The 22,064-nt window shown below is 38.3% G+C and overlaps 1 protein-coding gene across 1 annotated transcript in view; it reads left to right on the top strand.

The window, feature by feature from the left end:
* Positions 1-19,478, top strand: part of FMN2 (formin 2) — a 391,745-nt gene extending 372,267 nt beyond the window's left edge. Inside the window, exons 17-18 of the mRNA XM_030303011.1 lie at positions 16,127-16,208; positions 17,973-19,478. Of these exons, the coding sequence (XP_030158871.1) occupies positions 16,127-16,208; positions 17,973-17,999 (109 nt within the window). The 3' untranslated portion in view covers positions 18,000-19,478. The remainder of the gene's footprint in view (positions 1-16,126; positions 16,209-17,972) is intronic.
* Positions 19,479-22,064: the final 2,586 nt, after the last annotated feature.

Here is a 22,064-nt window from a genome sequence, read left to right as displayed (position 1 = left end):
AATGATTTTCAGAAAGTAGTAGTCTCCATGAGGACAGAATTCTAGGTGTGTGAGTGGAGGCCATAGCTGTTTTGCTGCAAGCAGAGTGGACCCGCAGTCATGAGGTCACTACCACCTCTTCCTGGCTTTCATGATGTTATTCTGCCTTGGGGTGCTTCTGGAGAGTTGTTGGGAGATGAGATGATGGGAGAGTGCCCTGGAGGTAAAGGTGGCTGTCATATTAGAGAGGGGCCTGATCTCCTGAGTTCCATTAACCCAAAGATGACCCTCCTCTCCACCAAATTAGGGGAACTGGGGCGGTAGCATCCTTGACTTAGTATTCCATCGGGGGTGATCTTGTGTCATAATCATGTGTAGCAGAACCCAGTAATTAGACATGATATAAATGCAACATTTTTAGTTTTTGGTTTTTTTTTTTAATAAACAGAGTACTCTATAGTCCTATAATGAATTAGTACTTTATTCCATATATTAAGCCCTATTAATATTTCTCTATTGTTTATAATATGGACATTTAAGGTGGGCTGCATTTACCATCACTTTGAAAAATAACAAAACATAAATTAAGTTAGATCATGTAGACATTCACTCTTTTTCAAAGAATATGTTGAATATTCATGTCTTATAGGCATTGCAATATTGTGGTTTGTAATAAGAAATATATATTTGGTCTTCAGCCAAGTTTTTGACACAGAGTTTGTAAAACTCTTGGGATTTCCTAAGTGATGAGAGTTATAAAGATGTCTTCTGTTATGTGATAGGGTGACTTTTGGAAAGCCCTTAGGTCACCTAAAGATGGCCAGGGAACCAATCCTTGATTAGAGTGTTGGAACTTTCCATCCCATCCCCTGACCTCTGACAAGAGACGAGGAGCTGCATCAATCACCAATGGCCAATTATTAATCAACCATGCCTACGTAATAAAGCCTTCCTAAAATCCCAAAGGACCCCCACCTACTTTGCCTTATGCATCTTTTCCATCAGGCTCTCCTGAATTATTTCCTTTTATAATAAACTGGTGATCTAGTAAGTAAATATTTCTTTGAGCTACATGAGCTGTTCTAGCAAATTAATTGAACCCAAGGAGGGGGTTGTTGGAACCTTCCATCTGTAGCTCATGGGTCAGAAACACGGTGGTAACCAGCTCTTGCTATAGACATCTGAAGTGAGGCAGGGATGGGGGTGGGGGGCATGCAGTCTTATGGTGCTGAGCCTTAACCTGTGGGATCTGATGCTATCTCTGTGTCAGAATTGAATAAATTGCTTGGTGGTGTGGGAGGAAACCACAGATCAGAATTGTTATCAGAATCAGAGACCTTTATTAGAATTTAAAATAGCCAGAATAGAAGTTTGCATGTGAGAATCTCTAGTCCTCTAAACTTTAATTGTCACAAAAGTGTGTAGAGATCCAACCTCTAAAATTTGTTGGGTACAGAAAGGAAAGGAATAGCAGTACTAAGTCTTTAATCTTTTAAATATTATAATTATCAGGGTGCATGGGTGGTCCATCGGTTAAGTGTCTGACTCTTAACTTCAGCTCAGGTCATGATCTCATGTTTCGTGAGATTGAGTCCTGTATCAGGCTCCATGATGACAGTATGGAGCCTGCTTAGGATTCTCTCTCTCTCTCTTTCTCTCTCTCTCTCTCTCTCTCGCCTCCCCCACTTGCACATGTTCTTTCTCAAATAAATAAGTAAACTTAAAAAAATAATAAATAAAATTTAAAAAATCTAATTATCATTATACATTTAGGCAATACATATTTTGCAAGGATAAAACATCAGAAATAAAAGCATATCCATAGTTGATCTTAACTTTATGAGATAAAAGTATTTTTAAAAATTAACCTCTTTGGTTTGAATTCCTATGGCCTAGGGGTAAACTTTTTAGGAAAGTTTAACAAAATTCTATTTGGCCACATTAAATTTTTCCAAATGTATTGAGGAGGTAAATAAGTTGAAGAATAGTTGGAAACAGCATATTTTAGCAGTTAAGAGAATTTCAGATGCTCACAGATAACTTAAAAGCCTTCATTTAAAAAGTTATTCTAGTTGTGGATATTAATGTATTCTTAAATCCATGTGTTGTTTTTAGGGCAGAAGCCCTTTTAATTCCATATTGAGTTGGTACATGGGTTTATTCCTATAGCCTTTGATTATTTTTTAATGTTTTCATTTTACAAAGGTGAAATAAAAGAAACCATTGTACACAGTACTAAAGTAAGAACTTAAAGATAAGTAATGATGACATTATGGACTAATTAGAGAATAAGACAGAAAGGTAATTGTTATTTTAATATCATGGATAAATGGCTGGATGGCTGAACAGATGAATGGGCAGACAAGCAGATGGATGGATTGGGGCATTATTGGAAGTCACACATAACCATTCAGGAAAAATACAAATCCAAGTAAGTGAAAATGATGTTATTACGAAGAAAGCTTAAATTGGCTCCTATGTTTTAAAGCTCCCTACTTCATCTATTGTAATGAAGAAAAAGACAAAGGACTCACAGAATACTTTACCACTGGTTATGGTCTCTTATTGTGTCTCAAACATTCACCTGAGATTCAAGGACCATGCACAACCTCGTTAGCTTAAGAAAGGGAGAACATGACCATCAGAAAGCTGGTGGACCATGTAAAAAAAGAAAAAAAATATGCTGACTCCCATAAAGTATATATTTTACCATTTGTGAGTAGTTATTAAAAACAAATTCCTAATGATACTGATCAAATAAAAGTTAAGAATTAGTGTTCACATCCAAATTCTTAATTATTAATGGCCATTTCCTATTTTCCACCTGAGGGTTTAAAGAATTCCCTAATAGGAATAATGGAGTTCATAAACATTGAGAACAAGTATTATAACAGATACAGTTATTTATAATTTATAGTCCAGAGCTATAATCCCTTTTCTACAGTTTGGAGATCCAAAACACCTCTGAACCAAACATTTTTTTTTCATAAGTTTGTGACAAACTCAACTTATATGAGACTATTTATATATAGTCTTTATTCATCCCATTTAGTATGAATGTTCATATGTTTACTACAGAAATATTAACATGTTTGATTACTCCATGCTATATCTGACCCAACCGGATAGTGTTATATACCATATTTCTGTCTGAAATTAGAAAGGTTCTGAATTCTGTAATCCATCTAACCTGAGGGGGATCGGGTAAAGGATTACAAAATGAACAGATAGCTGGCTGACTGGCTGTACTCACTGGCCCTAATTCTACTCTTTCTAGAACGACACAAATAAATCCAATCCCTTGTCTATGTAATTGTCTTCAAATATTTAAGGTTTCTAGGAAGATGCTGACACAATTAATATTCCTGGTTCTTTTAACTCTTCTAGACTCATCCATCCATCCATCCATCCATCCATTCATATAGCTTCCCATCCAGCCTAGGCCACATCATCTGTTATTCCAGCTGTGCCCTTATTGGCACCGTGATTTACACAACTGATTTAACTTCTTAATACTTCCAGTATTAGCAAGGCCATACCCTTCACCTTTTGTGCTCTAGAATAAATTTCCTAGTTGGACTATTTAAAACTCAGTTTTCTCCAACCTAAGGTAGACTCTCTAAGGAATGGAGATTCTGAGATAAATCCTGGGAAACATGAAGGAGATGAGAAGTCAAGAATGCTTTTATCTAACTTTAAAAAAAATATTTACTTTGAGAAAGAGAGAAAGCACCAGGTGGAGGAGGGGCAAGGAGAGGGAGAGAGAGAATCCCAAGCAGGCTCTGCGCTGTCAGCGCAGAGCCCAATGCGGGGCTTGAACTCACAAACCGTGAAATCATGACCTGTCCCAAAATCAGGAGTTGGCCACCCAACCAAATGAGCCACCCAGGCACCCCTCAACTTTTAATTTGCCTTTATAATTGTTCCTTGGGGTGCCACCTTCTACTTTCTCCCATCTCTGAACACTGGTTTTGCATTCTTCACTGTGAACTTATGACTTGTCCACATACCTTACTGAGGTCATCCAACAAGTATTTATTAAGTGACTACTATTATGCCAGGCACTGGAGTTGTAAATAAAACCAAATCCTGGCCTTCTGAAGCTAAATTAATACACAACAGGACTGGTACAGGCTCAGATGAAAAATAAAGTAGGGCAAAGCAAAAAGTGAGTTGTAGGAGGTGGTTGTCTGACTATAAGCAGGGACTTGAGAGGGAAGTGAGGGAAATCTGGAGACAGAACATTCCAGACAAGAGGAACGGTAAGTACAGAGCCTCAGGAATGACCATGTTTAGGGAGGAGGCTGAAGTTGCTGAAACAGAGTAAGCAAGGAGAGATAGGTGAAAGGTGGGTTCAGAGAGAGAGTGCCTCACAGACAGAGTACAGAAGGGGCTTCAAGAAGGAGATCTTACAAGAAGAACCATGTAAAATGCTACTGGTGTTCACTTGAGGGAGGTGAGAACAAAGAAGTGACCTTGGAATTGGAATTGAAAGGAAATGATAGCATCCACAAGAGCTGTCTCTGCCAGTAGCCGGGAGAGACATCTGAAGAGATTGGGAGCAGAAAAGAGTGGAAATGGGGTTCCACAGGAGTTTGTGCATAGAAAGAATCAAGAGGAAAGAAGATCCAGCTGGAGAGGAGGTGAATTATGGGTTTTTTGTTTGTTTTGTTTATGATGATGGGATAAAACAGCATATTTCTAGCCAGATAGGAATAATCCAGGAGAGGAAATATCATGACCCTTATTCTCCTTTATTATGTATGTTTCCTTGATCCCATTCCTGCCTTGTATCTCCCACATCTTTCCTTTAATTAAGCTGAGCTTCCTCTTGCATAATCCTAAAGCATCATGATATAAATAGCTTTGTTGTACTCTTTTATGAGTTTTACAGGGAGGAAATGTGATAAACTCTCTATAAACTAATTTCCATGTCTAATAGCCCTTGAATTCCTCCCTGCAACCCCCCAAAAAAGTCTTTAAAAAATAGGATCCAAGTTATTCATACATGTCATCTTTTGCTAGAGAAGTGTCAAAACAGAAGCCATAGTGTACGTACCAACAGCTTAAGTTTATCTCTCGCTAGCTATAATCAAAAATGTTTCTGAACCACATGCAAAAAAAAAATCACTGACATTAAGAAAATATCTTAGCATGTGGAAACAGTAAAATGATATTCACGTGAAAAATGTCAAATGTAGTAAACAACATTTTCTCCTGTAATAAAAGATTAATTTTGCTGTCACATATGATTTTGTAATAGTTTTGGCCATCATGTATGACAGAATTTTGTTTATTTGCTATCGTAAATTTGTAGAACAAGGGATTGTCCATTTGACCATTTCATTAAGGAGATTAAAAATCTTCAATATATGCAAAAAGAAGATGGTCCTTCTTATGGGACTTAGATAAAGGGCACATCAGCTGAACTACTTCTGTAAATTCCATGTGAGTCTACCTCTAATACAGAATTAAAATAGCCTCTACTTCATGATCCATGAGAAAAACAAACCTCTTTTTTTTTTCCCTAGGTCAGAGATTTTAAATTAGTGATGAAAAATATGTGATCAGGAGTTTAAAAATCCTGTATTTTAAAAAGTTCTAAATAGTGACTTCCACATTTCTCACATTTTTTTCTGATACCATGTTAAATTCCTTGTGGCATAACATGAAAAAAGGATACTCTTGGTTTGACAGAATTTCGTTTGAGTCACTTCATTTACACAGTTGGAATGTGACTCTTGCTGTTGATGCCATGAGGTAACTGTAGTCTCCTTCAGCAGCACAGAACGTTAGCATTTCCGATGCTTACCCAAGACTCTAGCCACCTATTGGTATTCAGTTCCAGACCACTTCAATGTGCTATAATTAAGAAAATAGGCTGGCTGTCCTGAATTTTACAGACCTGTATCTCTGTATCAGATGAGATCACCAATGAGCACCAGGACGTTCTTGAAGTGTGTGTTGACTTCCCTGTCTTTGGAGATGCCTTCGCTGGGTTACAGTTTAAAATTTAATCTCCAATTATTTTGAGGATTTGTATTTTAAAAAAACATTGGAAAAGTTTCTCTTTCTTCTGTATTTTTAGATTTGTACTGATTACAATTCACATATCTTATTCAGAGAACCACATAAAAAATTCTCCAAAAAATTAGGATCAAGAAAATGTGGTGGTAGTTTTGCTTTATCCAGACAATCTTATGTGCTTTCCTTTTTCAAAGATGAACGCTTATAGCCCATTGTGTTTCCATTAATACTTTTCCTTGAATAAAGTTCAAAGCTTGTCCATTTATGGTGCTTCTCCCCAGTATCTGGTAAAACACATGTGTCCATTTTTGTAAATAGTTTCTCTTCTCAAAAATCACTTTAAACTGCCACATTTTATATGTTCAGAGTTTTAAAAGATTCAGTCTGAAGGATCAAATACTTCTAAATAAATAAAAATTAAATAATACAAATTAATATAGTGAATGGAAATATATATAAATATGTGATAAATATATAAATGGAAATAAATAGAAAGAGGAAGGTATAAATGGTTGTATATTTCATCTTCTGCATGTGTCTGTGTAGTGAAAGACAATGTAGTTCAGTGGCTACAACTAGAACTCTGGAGGTGGATTTTGTGTTGTCTGGATTTGAACCACAGATCTGCCACAACTTGGTGTATGACCCCGAGCAAATAATTTGACCACTTTAAGTTTCAGTTTCCTCATTGTAGAAGTTGAGTAACTATAGTATCTACCCATGGGATTATATTACAAGATTTAGAGGAGATAATATCTCCTTAGCCCATTGCCTGGCATATAACAAGTCCTTAGTAAGTGTTAGATGCTACAGTGATGAGCCAGGTGCTGTGCTGGGCATGGGATAATGGAGTGGAAAGACGTTCTGTTCTCTGCCTTCAAGGAGCTTATATCATAGTGTCTTTTAAGATGCTCTTTCTGTGGAAGCTCTCTAAAGGGAAAAAGATATTGAACTTGGGAAATAAAATGAAGATCATCTATCCCAATTCACTTCCCATTATAGGAATACCATTTTTACAGTACTAATAAGTAGACATTAAGCTCATGATTTTGTACCCTTCCTAGAGAGAATGATATGGAAAGAATACAGACTCTGAAGTTGACCAGATCACTCATTCCATTATTATATGACCTCAAGAACCTCTCTGAATCCCACGCTCCTCCTTTCTAGAATAGCATGATTACATTTCTCATGCTTGGTTGCCAGATGGTTGGATGAGGTGGTCACATGGAGCACTCACTGTGTCTGAAACATTACTGGCTTACTGTTCACTTTCCTCAAATAAAAAAACATCTCCATTATTTTTTGGCATCTGTGATTGTTAGGACAGTTTTCTCCATTCTCAGATTAACCTGTCTCATATAAATTTTGCCAGTTAATTGTGCTCGATCCTCTTCAATGGGATGCTTTGTAAAGCAAGAACGTAACCAGATGTAGTGACACCCTGTTATGTTTTTTTAGTATGTTTGACCATCATAAACTCATCTAAGTGTCCTCTCACCTATCATTTCACTTTCCTGTCTGCAGACATCCCATTAGAGATTCTTCAAATGCTTTGTTGAAAAGAAGATGTATTACATCTATGTCATTTATCTTTTCCACTAACCTAGGAGCTAATAAGAGTTAGTGAGAGTAGTTTGACATGATTCCATGTTAAATCCTACAGGCTTCTAATGATTCATAGAGTGCATATAAACTTAATTTTTCTATAAGATAGAAGAAAGTGGATATGATATACTAAATTTTCATAAATTTTATGTGTACTCACAACTAAATTGTTATTTATGGTTGGAATTATAGTAGTAAATCAGTAAACTCAAAGATCAAGTCAGATAGAACCCTGCATAGTTTGCTCAGTATGTGAATTGGACATCCAGACTCATTGCTTAAGAGTTCACTGGAAGAAGAAGGCAAAAAAAGATATTTAAATCAAAGTCCCAGTTATTGGTCAAAATTTATCCCCGCGCATTTTTTAGCTTACTCTCAGTTTCTCTGTTCATCATCATTTATTCAGTTATTTTTCAAATGTCTAATGAATACTCACCTGTGTGAGCTTTATTATTATTCCTGGGAATGTAAAAATGAATGTGCATGATCCCCAATCTCAAGGAACTTAGTATTCAACAAGGCAAAAGACAGATACATAAATGTAGCTGTAAGTCTTTAAAATACGCCTTCCTAGAGGGTCCTATATACTTTCTATAGGATGGTATTTTTGAGCTTAACTTGAGGGATCCTTGGAAGGAAAAGAAAGAGAATGGGTAGTCCCATAGAAACTGATCTAGCAAAGATCTCCTACAGGGATGATTAGTGGTTATGCATAGTTGGAGCCCAGGGAACATTGTGGAGACTAAGGAGAAATTAGGTTACTTGTAAATGGCCTTGAATACCTCACTAGGAAACTTAGTATTTTCTTGGCAAATGAATAAGTGGCTCAGATGTGATTCCCATGTTTGGGGAATTTGTGAAAGATGGATTAGAACAGTGTAAAAGCCATTCTGGAGGGTGTGGCAGTGGTCCAGTGGCATTAAGGAGGAGCCTTGAAAACAATCAGAAATAGTGGAATTTAGGTTGGGACAGATTTAAACATCATTACTAAGGAATCATTGATAACGGAACTTGTTACCATTTACATATGCATGGAGGGTTGGTGAAGAGGGAAAGAAAGAATTCAGTGGATGAATGGTTATGGATGGTTATGTTCTTTTTTTTATTTAATTTTAACCCAATTAATAAAACATTAATTTTTTAATGTTTGTTTATTTGTTGGGGAAGAGGGGAAGAGAGAAAGAAAATCTCAACCAGGCTCCGCACTGTCAGCGCAGAGCCCTAAACAGGGCTCAAACTCATGAACTGTGAGATCATGACCTGAGCTAAAATCAAGAATCGGACGATAAACTGATCTACTATCCAGACAGGTGCCCTGGATGGTTATGTCCTTAACCAAGGCCTGGGTGGGAAAGGAAAGAAGAATGTCCACTGGGATCTGGAGCTCAGGGGAAAGATCAGAACTAGAGGTGTGGATCTGAAAGTCTTCAGCATAGTTGGAACTGTCACGTAGGGATTGCCTGTAGACACCACAGGGTCAACATTAGACCCTGGATGGTGGGGGGTGGGGGGAGGGAGTTTAATAAATAAGCAGTAGAAGAGACTGAGCAAGCATGTCCAGAAAAACAGTTGGAAACCATTTGAGGTGCAAATGCAATGTTTCTCTGAAAAGCTGGATACTGTCAGTGATGAAATTCAGAAATTCACATGTTCTTGAGAAAACTGAAGTCCTTTTTACTTGAGGGTAATAAGTGACATTTTTGGTTGATTGTTCCCATTGTGTCCCTAGGGGTTTTGTGATGTTTTTGTGTGTGTATTTTAAATCATTAAGGTCAAGGGGCGCCTGGGTGGCGCAGTCGGTTAGGCGTCCGACTTCAGCCAGGTCACGATCTCGCGGTCCGTGAGTTCGAGCCCCGCGTCGGGCTCTGGGCTGATGGCTCGGAGCCTGGAGCCTGTTTCCGATTCTGTGTCTCCCTCTCTCTCTGCCCCTCCCCCGTTCATGCTCTGTCTCTCTCTGTCCCAAACATAAATAAACGTTGAAAAAAAAAAATTTAAATCATTAAGGTCAAAGGGAGAGAAGACAGAGCCAGGAGTAACCTCCCCCCAGATCACCTTTAATTCCACAAGGCGTCTAACGCCTACTTCCATCTTTACCTGGAGAGAGACACCCATAACTTTAAAGCCAGCTCTCCTAACCAGCCTTTGTCTAGAATCTCTCACGGCCCCTCTTCTCTGTGTGTTTATATGTGGGTCTTTTTTTCGCTTCTCTCTTAGAAAATTGTAAATTTTGTAGTCAGGCACAATGGTGTTGCGTTTCAGTGAAGTAAATTGTGAACTGGTAATAACGATAATGATGTCTACTCTTAGCTGCTTCTTCTCTGTATCGGGATCTCCAGCGTGTGGCATGCCAGTGCTGGGCTACACTTAAATCTCTCACAGGCTGTAGACTCCAGCAAGGAATCGGCTGCTCACAGCAAGCCTCATTGGAGCCAGCAGGAAGTGAATCTGTCTGCCACAGATACTTCTTTAAACCAAATTATTAATGTTTAGTGGCAGAAAAGTGACTCCCTTTCTCCTTCCCCTGAATGATGAGAGCATATCTGTTTTCTTGATAAGATTGTGGCCAGCGTGGCCTTTGCTCTAGAAGGTAGATAAAATGATTCTGCCTGCAGGCTACAGGGATGTCTGGTTTCTTTTCTCTGTTTCTGTGCCGAGTGTATCTCCCTTATTCATCTCACAAACTGTCTTTAAACTTAATCACACTGAACTTTTTGTATATGTTTGCCTCACAATAAATGAGTCTGGGGCTGGGAGGAGTGGGGGAAGTGCAGATAAAAATACGTCTTTATTAGGAGAGAAATAAGAAACCACTCTCTTTGTTTAGAAAAACCCTTAGGTTAAATATGCCCAGTTATAATAAGGGAAACATTTGAGAAAGTTTCCATTTGTTCTGAAAAATACCAAAATAAAAATAATTGGAATGCAAATTAGTTTCAGCAAATTCTGTGTGATAAAAAATATTTTTCATATTTTCATTCTCCTGGGCTCAAATTGTCTGTGCTTCATAATTTCTGAATCCATAACTGCTTCAAACCAAAGGAAGTTGTTACAACTGAGGATATTTGCATATAAGAAATTTAAAAAGCCTATAGATGTATTAAAGTCTACTATTTTTTAGGTTACATTTACAGCTTTATTTTTTAGAAAATAAATGTAATATAAAAGTTTTTTAAAGTAAATTTAAATTTAAGCTTTAATACTTGAAAGTGTTTTCTTTTTCTCTGGTCACTTTGCCCTGGACTGCAAAAACAGTCTCATCTGAGAGATAATCTCACAGTCCTATTCCTCACAAAATGATTCCCTCCCTACCCTGAGGTAGGCCTACAAAATCTGTCCTTACCAATTAATGGTGTCACCCATCTTTACCTTGATAAGCTTGAATTTCAGGTTTTATATTCATTCCAAATTGCTTTCCATCTTTGAGGACAACCTGCTGAGTAAGCATGCCGGGTGGTACAATATGACGAGAGGCGTGCAGTGTCTTAGAATCTCAGAGTCTTAGACCTTTAGAGCCCTAAAGCCCTGCCTATCTGTAAGTCCGACTTCTGGCCTTGCCAGCCTTCCAGACACAGCTGGGAGCCCTGAAGTATGTGGGAGGTGGGGAGAAGGCCTGTGGCGGCTACAATTACTGCCTCCAGGTCCGGGAACTCCCTTCGTTTAGCTAGCATTGAACTCGGTGTTCTAATTTGAAGCCCATTTAAAGTAGCTTGGTGATCTGGTTTTCCCGTCTGGAGAAGATAGAAATTATTGAAGAAGATAGAGTCTCTACTCGAGGCAGGCGTGCTGGTGCCAGTGAGAAGTGCTCACAACCTGCTATCTTAGAAAGCTTAACGTGGACACAAAGTAAATACAGCAAAGTACAAGTGTTAGGTCCATGCAGGGGTGAGCTGCCACATGGGTATATATTTTAGGAGGCCTTGAGGGTGGCCCTGTATCAGCACATTACAACAGTGATGAAGGCAGTGACGAACACGGGCCATCAAGTAAAAGTTAAATTGTGCCTCCGTTTATTGAAGAGAAAAGTTTGATTTTTTTCAGAAAGGCTTTATTCAAAATTGGTTATACAAAGTTGGCCCTTGAAGGGAGCAAGTCTCCATCTTTTGGGAATCGCATATTGATTCGTGTCACTCTTTCTACTTGTTGCCTGAACGAAACTTTGCTTAGAACAAAAATTATTTTGTTCAAATTGGTCACCTACTCTATTTGCCAAACCTGATTCCATATATGCCATTTGGTTATTTCCTATAATTAAATTCTCCCTCTAAAAAAATGTCTCATGTTATGATTACTTTTGACCTTTCATTTAAGGGATAATATGTACTTTCAATATTTATTCAGCCTGGTTTTGTTTCTTAAGTTCTGCAGACAATAAAGGCTATTAACAGCGAAATATTAGCACAAACGTCAAATTCTACAGCCATTATATACCACTCAGTATCCTTCTCTTCGGTCTAAAAGGCAATGCTACATTTCCTGTTTTCTAGTCTCTGCTTTCTGTGTTGTTTTTCCAAGATCACTAGAGGTGATGAGTGGAAGAGTTTTCATTATCATATGATTTGTTTTTGCTCATATTTTCTTTCTGTAATCTAGATTGCAGATTAGAAGTTGCAACTGTTAAATGAGCCTATCAAAGATGTCATCTGAAATTTTTTACTTCCCTTTTTAGTTCTCTAATAGGGTGAAATCTTGATTAACAAATGCCCTGGCAGTCCCCTTTGTGTGACTGCAACCAGATTCAAAAGAACATGTCTTCATGAATCATGCAAGGTCGGTACATCATCCCAGTCCTCACCCTAATCAGAGTTTAAACTCAAGTGCAGGCAACATTTGAAAGCTACGGGCTATCTTCTTTGGCCTACCCATGGTTTCCTCTCTCTCCTTTCTCTTTTTATAAATGAAGAATCGTCCCTGTTTTTACTCCCCATCTCCTTTCCAAACAGGACGTAGTGGTCGTCTTTATTTATTGTTTGAAATGTTATCACCACCATGCTTTTTCACTTAAAGCCTGTGATGTCTAGTTGTGAGATAAACATCTTTTTCCTTCTCCATTTAAGAAATTTTCGGCATGATTGAATGAGGGGTGAGGCAGGAGGGAAAGAGGGTGGAACATGTACAAGTAGTTACTCAATAGGCCTAACTTGGATGAGCCAGCCGACGAGCCCGCCACACTCGCCCAGATGGAGAGCCAACGGGAGACGCTCATAAGGACAGCTGCCTCAGCCCTCTCTCTCCTTCCCGGCTTCTCCCTTGTTATGCTTCTTATTTCTGCCAACTCTGGCAGTGTATCTCACCTCCAGGGACACATTCTTTTTTCCTGCCTAAAGTGTGGAAAAAATGTCTTGTTGTCAGAGTTTTGTTGAAATAAAATTGGCATTTGGAAGAAGCCGCATTTGCTGGGAAGCTTAGGAGGGGTGCAACTCCACAAAGTGCTGAAGCGAGCAAGTTCTCGGGGTATGGGCCGGGACCCAGTGTGCACTGGGAAGAGAGAGGGGTGAGGAAGCACCGTGGCCAGGGGCTCAGGGCGGCTGCCCAGGCCGGGTTTCAGGGGAATACCTTGGTGCCAGGGTGCAGTTTCTCAGTGTTGCCCACTGGCCGTGTTCATCACATTCTGGGGTGCTGCTTAGATTCCCACCCATTACAGGGCTTGCGCCAGAGGGAGGCGGGCCGAGAGAACGGCATTTTAACATCTGTTCCATGCCTGTGCCCTTAAATCTGAATAGCAACTACTTAAGGTTCTGGTGCTTAGGGTCTCAGGTCCCCAAATCGTTTATTTGTGCCTATCTGGAGGTGCCCAGGATGCAGTGACTGACTCACCCGAGCCATGCACGTCAGAAACTGGAACATAAGGCAGAAGCCAGTTCAATCATTGGCTTCTAAGGGTGTAGGCATCCCGTGGCAGCACAGGAGGGAAGTGTGTATGTTCTCTAATCTCACTGCGGTATTCCTTGTCTCACTCGGTCTTTACACATATTATTCTTTCATCTTCTGTCCCGTTTCCCCTTCTGGGAAAGGTAAGAGCAGTTAAGACTTCTCTTTGAATCAAGGCTCAGCTGTCAACCTGTTCCAGAAAGATTCCCACAATCCCTATCCTCCTCCTGGACATGGCTGAACCTCTACAATCCTAGGTGGTGGTGCTTAATGCACACACGTGATTTACTTACGTGGGTAGCTCTCCAATTAGACAGTGAATGTAATTGTCCTTATAAAACTGAGCCAAGCCTAGTGCGTGGCCTGGAGTCACTGCTCCATAAATGATTGTCAAATGAAGGAGCGAGCTAAATCTTGTGAGGGTTCCTTGACGCACATTGCAATTTTCGTCATCTCTGCTGTAAGGAATGGCTGAATTTGTTTTTGTGTAAAGTTAAATATGTTTGTCTTCCCGTGATCCTTAGAAAAATGTGTTGTAAAGGCAAAATAGGGACACTGGGGTGGTTCAGTCCAACTTCGGCTCAGGTCACGATCTCACAGTTCCTGAGTTTAAGCCCCACATCGGGCTCTGTGCTGACAGCTTAGAGCCTAGAGCGGGCTTCAGATTCTGTGTCTCCCTCTCTTGCTGCCCCTCCCCTGTTCATGCTCTGTCTCTCTATCTCTCTCAAAAATAAAGAAACATTAAAAAAATTTTAAAGCAAAATAAATATGATAGTGAGAAAATAAAAATGCTTTGGTGATCTAAGTTTTTGTGAAGTACTTTATTTATTTTTTTTTTAATTTTTTTTTCAACGTTTATTTATTTTTGGGACAGAGAGAGACAGAGCATGAACGGGGGAGGGGCAGAGAGAGAGGGAGACACAGAATCGGAAGCAGGCTCCAGGCTCCGAGCCATCCGCCCAGAGCCCGATGCGGGGCTCGAACTCCCGGACCGCGAGATCGTGACCTGGCTGAAGTCGGAGGCTCAACCGACTGCGCCACCCAGGCGCCCCTATTTTTTTTTTTTAAATAGATGTCACGAAATAGTTTAAAGAGCTCCAAGTAACTTTAAGAGGGGATCCACTGGATTTTGGCTTAGTGCTTACAAAAAAAGATTTTTTAATTCCCCGTCCAAATAGTTACACTTAAATTTACTGGTAGCTATTTCAGAGGAAGATGGGAACTCCTGCAATCCTTTGTTATAAAGAAAATGTTTTTGTCTTCAAATGTTTGGAGGAAGGATTAAAGGCAATTTATGGCTCGGACAAAAAGTAATAAAAAGGAGTTGCAATGGAGCATATTCTAAATTGTCGTCATTTTCTGGAATTACTAATAATATCAACTCAGGCATTTTATGTCCAAAAGGAATTACTTTCATTCGTCACGCTTTAATGTAAACTCCAGTACCGATCTTAGAGCTACTATGCTGGATCATTTGCTTCCTTCACGGTTTCAAAACAGGTATTCATTCAGTTATGTGATAGAGGAATTCTGCCATTAAATCTTTTACCACAGGGCTCAAGAAATATATTTGTAATTCATTTCTTTCAGGAAATAAGCTCGAAGATCTGAATTTTAAAAATCTTTTATTAAGATAAGTCACAGCCTTTTAAGTTTTTTCCAGAAATGCTCCACTTTTAATCTCCAAGGGTATTATGATAATAAAAAAATAAATTAACCTGATAGGCTAGTTTTCCTACTTATGGAACCCCTTTTTATTAGTATAATCCCAGTTTAAAAATTTCTTACTATTTGTTTAATTAAAACAATCACATATACTTTTTATAGCATTTTACGGTTTATAAGGAACATTTTAAATAAAATATTTTTGATCTTTGTAACAACTCTGTAGTAATAATAGTAATACTATTAAATAGTATTAAGCCTTTTTACTATTTGCGGGAATACAAGAGTTGATAGTATAAGGACATTACCCGGTATCAAATAGCAGATCCAGAACTTAATGGAGAACTTACCTCTGAATAACATCCTTTCTTAACTATACCTCTAGTAAATTTGGTGCTGTTTTCCTTGGAGCGTGTTTTTAAAAATAACTCCTAGAAGTGTCAAAATATTATTATTGTGCACTCTATTTTCTGTTTTCAAACAAATGGTTGGTTCTGTTGCTTGATGAAGTATTCACTGCAAATGAGTTTCAGACATGGGTAAGTGTGATGTGGAAATTGAATCCAAAATAATTTTAAATAGGCATATGAATTTTTATGATATTGTTGATTGATTTTAATGCTTCAGATTTATGTAATAGAGCCAATCTCAGTACCCTTAGCTGAAAATGAGGGATATTTCCTTAATTTATTCTACAAAAGACTCCTTTAATGTAGGATGAAATGTAGATATAAAAATTTTCATGTGTTTGCATATCATTCCATTTGACCCCCTTTGATTCCAGGGTGAGAACCCGTGAATGAGTTAGCCTCTAGTTCAATGTTTTTGAATCAAATGTCAGATAATGTTCTTGTGTATGTGATATTTTCTCCAATGATTCAAATCCTTAATGAGTTGCTACTTGCCCACCTACCATAAGGTGAATTCCAGTGATCTATGTAGGACTCTGTTTAAATACATGTGTTTTCTCTCCACCCAGAGTAAAAGAAGCCGAAGAGGTGTGTAGGCAGAAAAAGGGAAAATCACTTTATAAAATAAAACCAAGACATGACTCTGGAATTGTAAGTATTTAACTCTCCCCTTTTTTAACTTGTGATTTTCTTTGGCTTTTAAACATAATTTTCATAACATATTCAAACTCACATAATGACACTTTAATTATTTTCCTCTTAACTATGAATGGATGCTATGCTCTGACTTGAAGAATCTCCTTTTCTGTATGCTTTTGATCAGGCTCAAAGGCTAAGAGAATCTCAGTATCGACATTCAGAGCTTAAGATTTAAGACAAATCTCCTAAAGGAATGCATCTACCTGCGTGTGTGTGTGTTGGTGAGGTTTGGGGAGCAATTTTTCACTTTCTCCATTACACATGTATCACCAGTACAGGGCCGTATTTGAACCCAGAGTAGGCTGTTATAATTGGAATTAGCACCATTGGGATCTAAAACACGATGGGAAATGCTGAGTACTAGTAGCATTGCCCTTTGCTCAGACCAGGGGGCTCAGACCCGGCTTGTACTCACAAATGACTCTATAGAGTTGGCTGTGTATCAGCTGTAAACTAACAGCCTGACCTCAACAAGCTTATTTAGCGTTCCTACTTACCCACTTTCTTTAAAACAACACTTTCACACCCTGGGAGGCAGGGCTTGGTAAAAATGATGAGTTTTCTGGGGTGCCCTGGAGGCTCAGTAGGTTAAGCGTCTGACTTTGGCTCAAGTCATGATCTCACAATTCGTGAGTTCAAGCCCCACATTGGGCTCTCTGCTGTCAGCACAGAGCCCGCTTCAGATCCTCAGTCTCCCTCTCTCTGCCCTCCTCTGCTTACACTCTCAAAAGAAAAAAAAAAAAAAAAGACAAGTTTCCTTTATGACACACTGTCAGTATTTTTTTTTTAAATGTTTTGAGGTTTTATCACTTGGTACCACAAGAGTAAGTAAATGATGCTGTTTTAAGTGAAAAGTTGTTTTAGGCCTTAAAATAGGAAAACTTTGAATTGGATTAGTCTGACGTAGTGTAAATGGAAAAGATAACGGGGTGCCTGGGTGGCTCAGTCAGTTGAGCATCCCGACTTTGGTTCAAGTCATGATCTCGGGGTTCATGAGTTCAAGCCTTATGTTGGGCTCTGCTGTTAGTGGGGAGCCCACTTGGGATCCTCTGTCCCTCTCTGTCTGTGCCTCCTTCACTCACACACTCTCTCTCTCTCTTAAAAATAAATAACATTTAAAAAATGGAAAAGATATCAAAATAACCCAAATTGGAATATGATTAAACCCTACTTAGAAAAAGTTAGGAATTACATCTCCACTTAAAATATATTTTCCCTTTAGTTTCTCTATATCAAAATTAATATTATCTAATGACAAGTTTTACCTTATGGTTTAGGTTATTTTCTGCCTTTTTGATTTGAGTATAACCTTAAAGGTGCACTGAATGAGAAGGGAAAATCATTAATCAACCTAATCATGCTATTGTAAGGATATAAGAGAATGAACACTCAGTTCAATCTTTATGTATTTGTGCATAGGATGGAGAATGAGAAAGGTGAGCTGGTACTTTTTCACACTGGTGAGAAGCTGAATTTTTAAAGCCTTTTTTTTTTTTTTTTGGTCTCAAAAATAATTGGTGATTTGGCTGGGGAAATTCTTACAGATAAAACGGATTTTGCTTATATATTCTTCCTTTCTGGGCTGGTGGATCTTCAACCTTTTCCTAGACAATTTAATCCAAATGAAAAGATCTTGTTTGGGCTATTATATACTTCGTACATTTTTTAAGGTTCTTACTTCTAACTGTAACTTTTCTCTGGTGCATTTATTTTCAGAAAGCAAAGATAAGCATGAAAACCTGAGCAATGAAAAGCAAAATGAACATGAGTCACTGCAACCACTTCCGCAACATTCAGCTGACCTGAGGGTGGGAAGGAAACTATACCATTTTGTTCATTTTTCCTCTTGACCTCTAGCATAATCTTTGTGTTTTCTAGACAGTTCACCAATTGTTGAATTTTACTGTACATTCATAAAAATGCAAAAGCAGTAGACCAGTGGAGAATTTGACACATTTTCTTTTTGTAAAGTTTATGGTATAATATTGATAGACCAAAACAGCATGTATAAGAGGCAATATTTGCATTAATGCTGAACATGCTAAATGTTAACTTACAATTTACTTTTGTGAGAATATTCCTTATCCCAGCAAAACATTTTCCTTTCTACTGACAACCAGTACTCCATTTCACTGCATTTAGATTTATGGCTAAAATGTTATTTCTAGTGAATTGTTTGTATCAGTTTCATGTCTACATATAAATTTTCTATTTTAAAACTTAAGTACCATTTATATATCATAATCAAGGCTTCCCCAACTCTTGGGTTGCTCTCCATAACTATATATTTGTGAAAGAAGATTATCATTTTTTTACTCAAGTAAAAAATATAGCAAAAGGAAAGCCCTTTCCTATAAGTCATTTAATATAGGCAGAAATCAGAGTATTAAGTTTAATGAGGGTTTTTATCAGCCTGTGTTCTTTGAGACCGTACATAAAACTAATCTTCAGCTAAAGTAAATTAAAGTTGTGCCTCTCTATAATGTTACCATTGGCCTTCACAAAGAAAATATGACTCAATATTTTGAAGGAATTTAAATAAATGATGTTCATAAAATTGCCAAACATGACTAATTGTTGGCAAAAAAAAGTAAGTTTTCAGGTGGATTGGCATCTGTTAATTCACGTACCTGCCTGAGTGTTTTTACATGATTAGAATCATCTCTATGTGTTACAGCAGGTGATTAAAAGCTATAAAATGAGTATGTAATGATTTGTTACCTGAAGGAGCCTAGGAAAGGATTTTATTTTATTTCAAGGGGGAAGAAGAGTAAATCTCCCACTCTTTGTGAGAGTATTTTAAAGTCAGCTCAAGATACATTGTGATGGCTTTGTCTAATATTAATAGGTGGTTTTTTTTTTCTAATTCTTTTAATGATATTTGTTGGGGCTTATCGATGTTGATAAAGGGGAGAATTTCTTGCTATCAGAAACTAATTATGGAAAGACTTAAAAAAGAAAATGTCCTGAATCACAACTATGTTTGCATTTATGTAAAGTATGGTCTTTTACCTTTTAGTTTATAGTTTAAGTGCAAAGAAACAGTAGTGGACTTGGTTTGTTTTCTAGTCTTCCTGTCTCCTTCAGTCCCTCCAATGTGTATATTACCATTCTTCACTGTAATAATAGGGCATTTAACAAAGATCGCTATGTGCAATACTGTATTTAGTGTTTCTATTTCAATTTTTCTAGGATGTTAATTTATATGAAAATAAAATGAATAATAAAAGCGTTCTGTGCCTATTGTGTGTATATTGCCTAAGGATGCTTCCAAAATACCGTCATCATATTCAACATTGGGAGAAAATAAGTTACACTCTGAAGATTTTTTAAAAGTTCTGATTTCAGGTTTAACAATTGTTAGTAGGTAAGTGTTAAAAAAAATTGAATGCTTCTTATACAATCTTAAGGAAAAAGTATTTTCCACTTATGAATTGAAAGATGTTAATATTTGAGAAATCCTTTTTCCAAAAGTTAAAAGTTAGATGCAAAAATTCACTTGATACAGATTAAGTGGTGAAGGACTATTGGAAGATGATAAGGTCAAGGGGAAAACGATGGTGTAGATGGGATGGATATAGATGAGGAAATGGAAGGAATAAAAACTAAGCACTCTGCTAACAGAGAAGCATGAAAAGAGTTTCCTTTTCTTTATGAGTAAGTTTTGCGTTTAGATTGATAATTTTTCAATTTAAACTCTTTTATCACCTGTACATTGACTTATCTACTTTGTGGCAAGGCTTGGTGCTAATAACTGAACGTCTCAAAGATCAAGGAACAATTTTATGAACATCATTTGTTTACATTCCTTAATCAAGTTGGGGGGAAATAAAGCAGCAATGACAGTTCACTACTGTCCAATTTAGAGGGCACAAAAAGCTGGGGTGCCTGGCTCAGTTGGTAGATCATGCGACCCTTGACCTCAGGGTTGTGAGCTCAAGCCCCACATTGGTAGTGGGGTCTACTTTTAGAAAAATATGGGGGCGCCTGGGTGGCTCAGTCGGTTAAGCGTCCGACTTCGGCTCAGGTCACGATCTCGCGGTCCGTGAGTTCGAGCCCCGCGTCGGGCTCTGGGCTGATGGCTCAGAGCCTGGAGCCTGCTTCCGATTCTGTGTCTCCCTCTCTCTCTGCCCCTCCCCCGTTCATGCTCTGTCTCTCTCTGTCTCAAAAATAAATAAACGTTAAAAAATTAAAAAAAAAAAAAAGAAAAATATGGACAGAGAGCACAAAAAGTTAAATCTCAAGGAATGGGTGGGTATTAGGCAAGTGAAAGGGGAGAAGAGAAATCCACAAATGGAAAGACAGTGCTCAAAGGCATATGGAAACCATCATTTCTTTTGGTTTGGGATCAAGACAATCTTAAAGTCATCTATGCCCTTGCTACTCACAGTAAGGCAGTGGATTAGTGGCACTATCACCTAAAAGCTTGGTTGAAATGCAGTTTTAAAAGTTTTCCAAGCGGTTGGTGAGGAGGGGATGATGCTGCACTTCTAATAGAGGTAGCAAGCTGAGAAGAAAAAAAAAAAGCATGGAAAATGGATGCAAAATAGTCTGCCACACCTGTAGAAGAATAAGAAATGGGGTATAAGGCAGGGTAAGTGATAAGGACACATAGGATCAGGGGTAGGTCATGAAAGTCTTTAATACAAAGAAACAGTATGAAGTACGTTGCGGAGCCAATAAGTTATTTCGAAGTGGTCACATGAACTGTTTTTGGTTTAATAAAGCCCACTCTCGTACCAGCGTGGAGGAGAGAGTGGAAAAGTATAAGCCTGGAGGCCAGAACACCTTTAAAGAAACTATTACAATTCAAAGGGAGAGATAGGATTTAATAGTTGTAGAGATGGAAACTTGGAGCTGAAAAAAGATTTGTTAGGGAGTTAAAATACATATGAGAATTTAAAGTTTTAGACGTGAAAAACAAGAAAGCAGATTGAATTTAAGCTGACAGTCTGATTCTTGAGTGGGTTATTTGGCAAAGTGTGGCTCTGTATCAACAAAGGTGGTGGGGAAATGCTTTAGTCAAATTTCTTCATAAATATCAGTGCCTCAGAGAAACCTCTGATAAGCCTTTCAAGAAAAGCAACTTTTTTTTAAATTTTTTTTCAACGTTTTTTATTTTTGGGACAGAGACAGAGCATGAACGGGGGAGGGGCAGAGAGAGAGGGAGACACAGAATCGGAAACAGGCTCCAGGCTCCGAGCCATCAGCCCAGAGCCCGACGCGGGGCTCGAACTCACGGACCGTGAGATCGTGACCTGAGCTGAAGTCAGACGCTTAACCGACTGCGCCACCCAGGCGCCCCAAGAAAAGCAACTTTATCTCCAAGTCTTTATCCTTAAATCTACTTCTATACAGTTATTAGTACACAGCCTGTCGCTCTCTCAAGTTTAAATCCAGAAGGACAGGGACACCTGGGTAGCTCATTCAGTTAAGCATCCGACTCTTGATTTCAGCTCAGTCATGATCTCACAGTTGTGAGGCTGAACCCTACTTCAGGCTCTGTGCTCGGCATGGAGCCTGCCTGGGATTCTCTGTCTCTTTCCCTCTCTCTCTTCCCCTGTCCCCAACTCACATGCTCCCCCTCTCTAAAAATTCTAAAAACTACAAAGTTTTAAGAAAAAATAAGAAATGTAAGTCCTGCAGGACAGAGACTGTTTTCCCTCAGGACTAAATCTATAACATTAAAAGCAGTATGTGACACTCAATAAAGATGTATTGATTTCATGAAGAAAGAAATGAGAGGCAGGAAAGGAAAAAGTTAAGGGCTGAAAGGGAATGGAGAATCCACAACATGTGCTCGACATG

Source organism: Lynx canadensis, chromosome F1 (assembly GCF_007474595.2).
Source record: "Lynx canadensis isolate LIC74 chromosome F1, mLynCan4.pri.v2, whole genome shotgun sequence".
Lineage (NCBI taxonomy): Eukaryota > Metazoa > Chordata > Mammalia > Carnivora > Felidae > Lynx > Lynx canadensis.
Note: the sequence above shows the minus strand (reverse complement) of the source record. Positions and strands in the feature narration are given on the sequence as shown.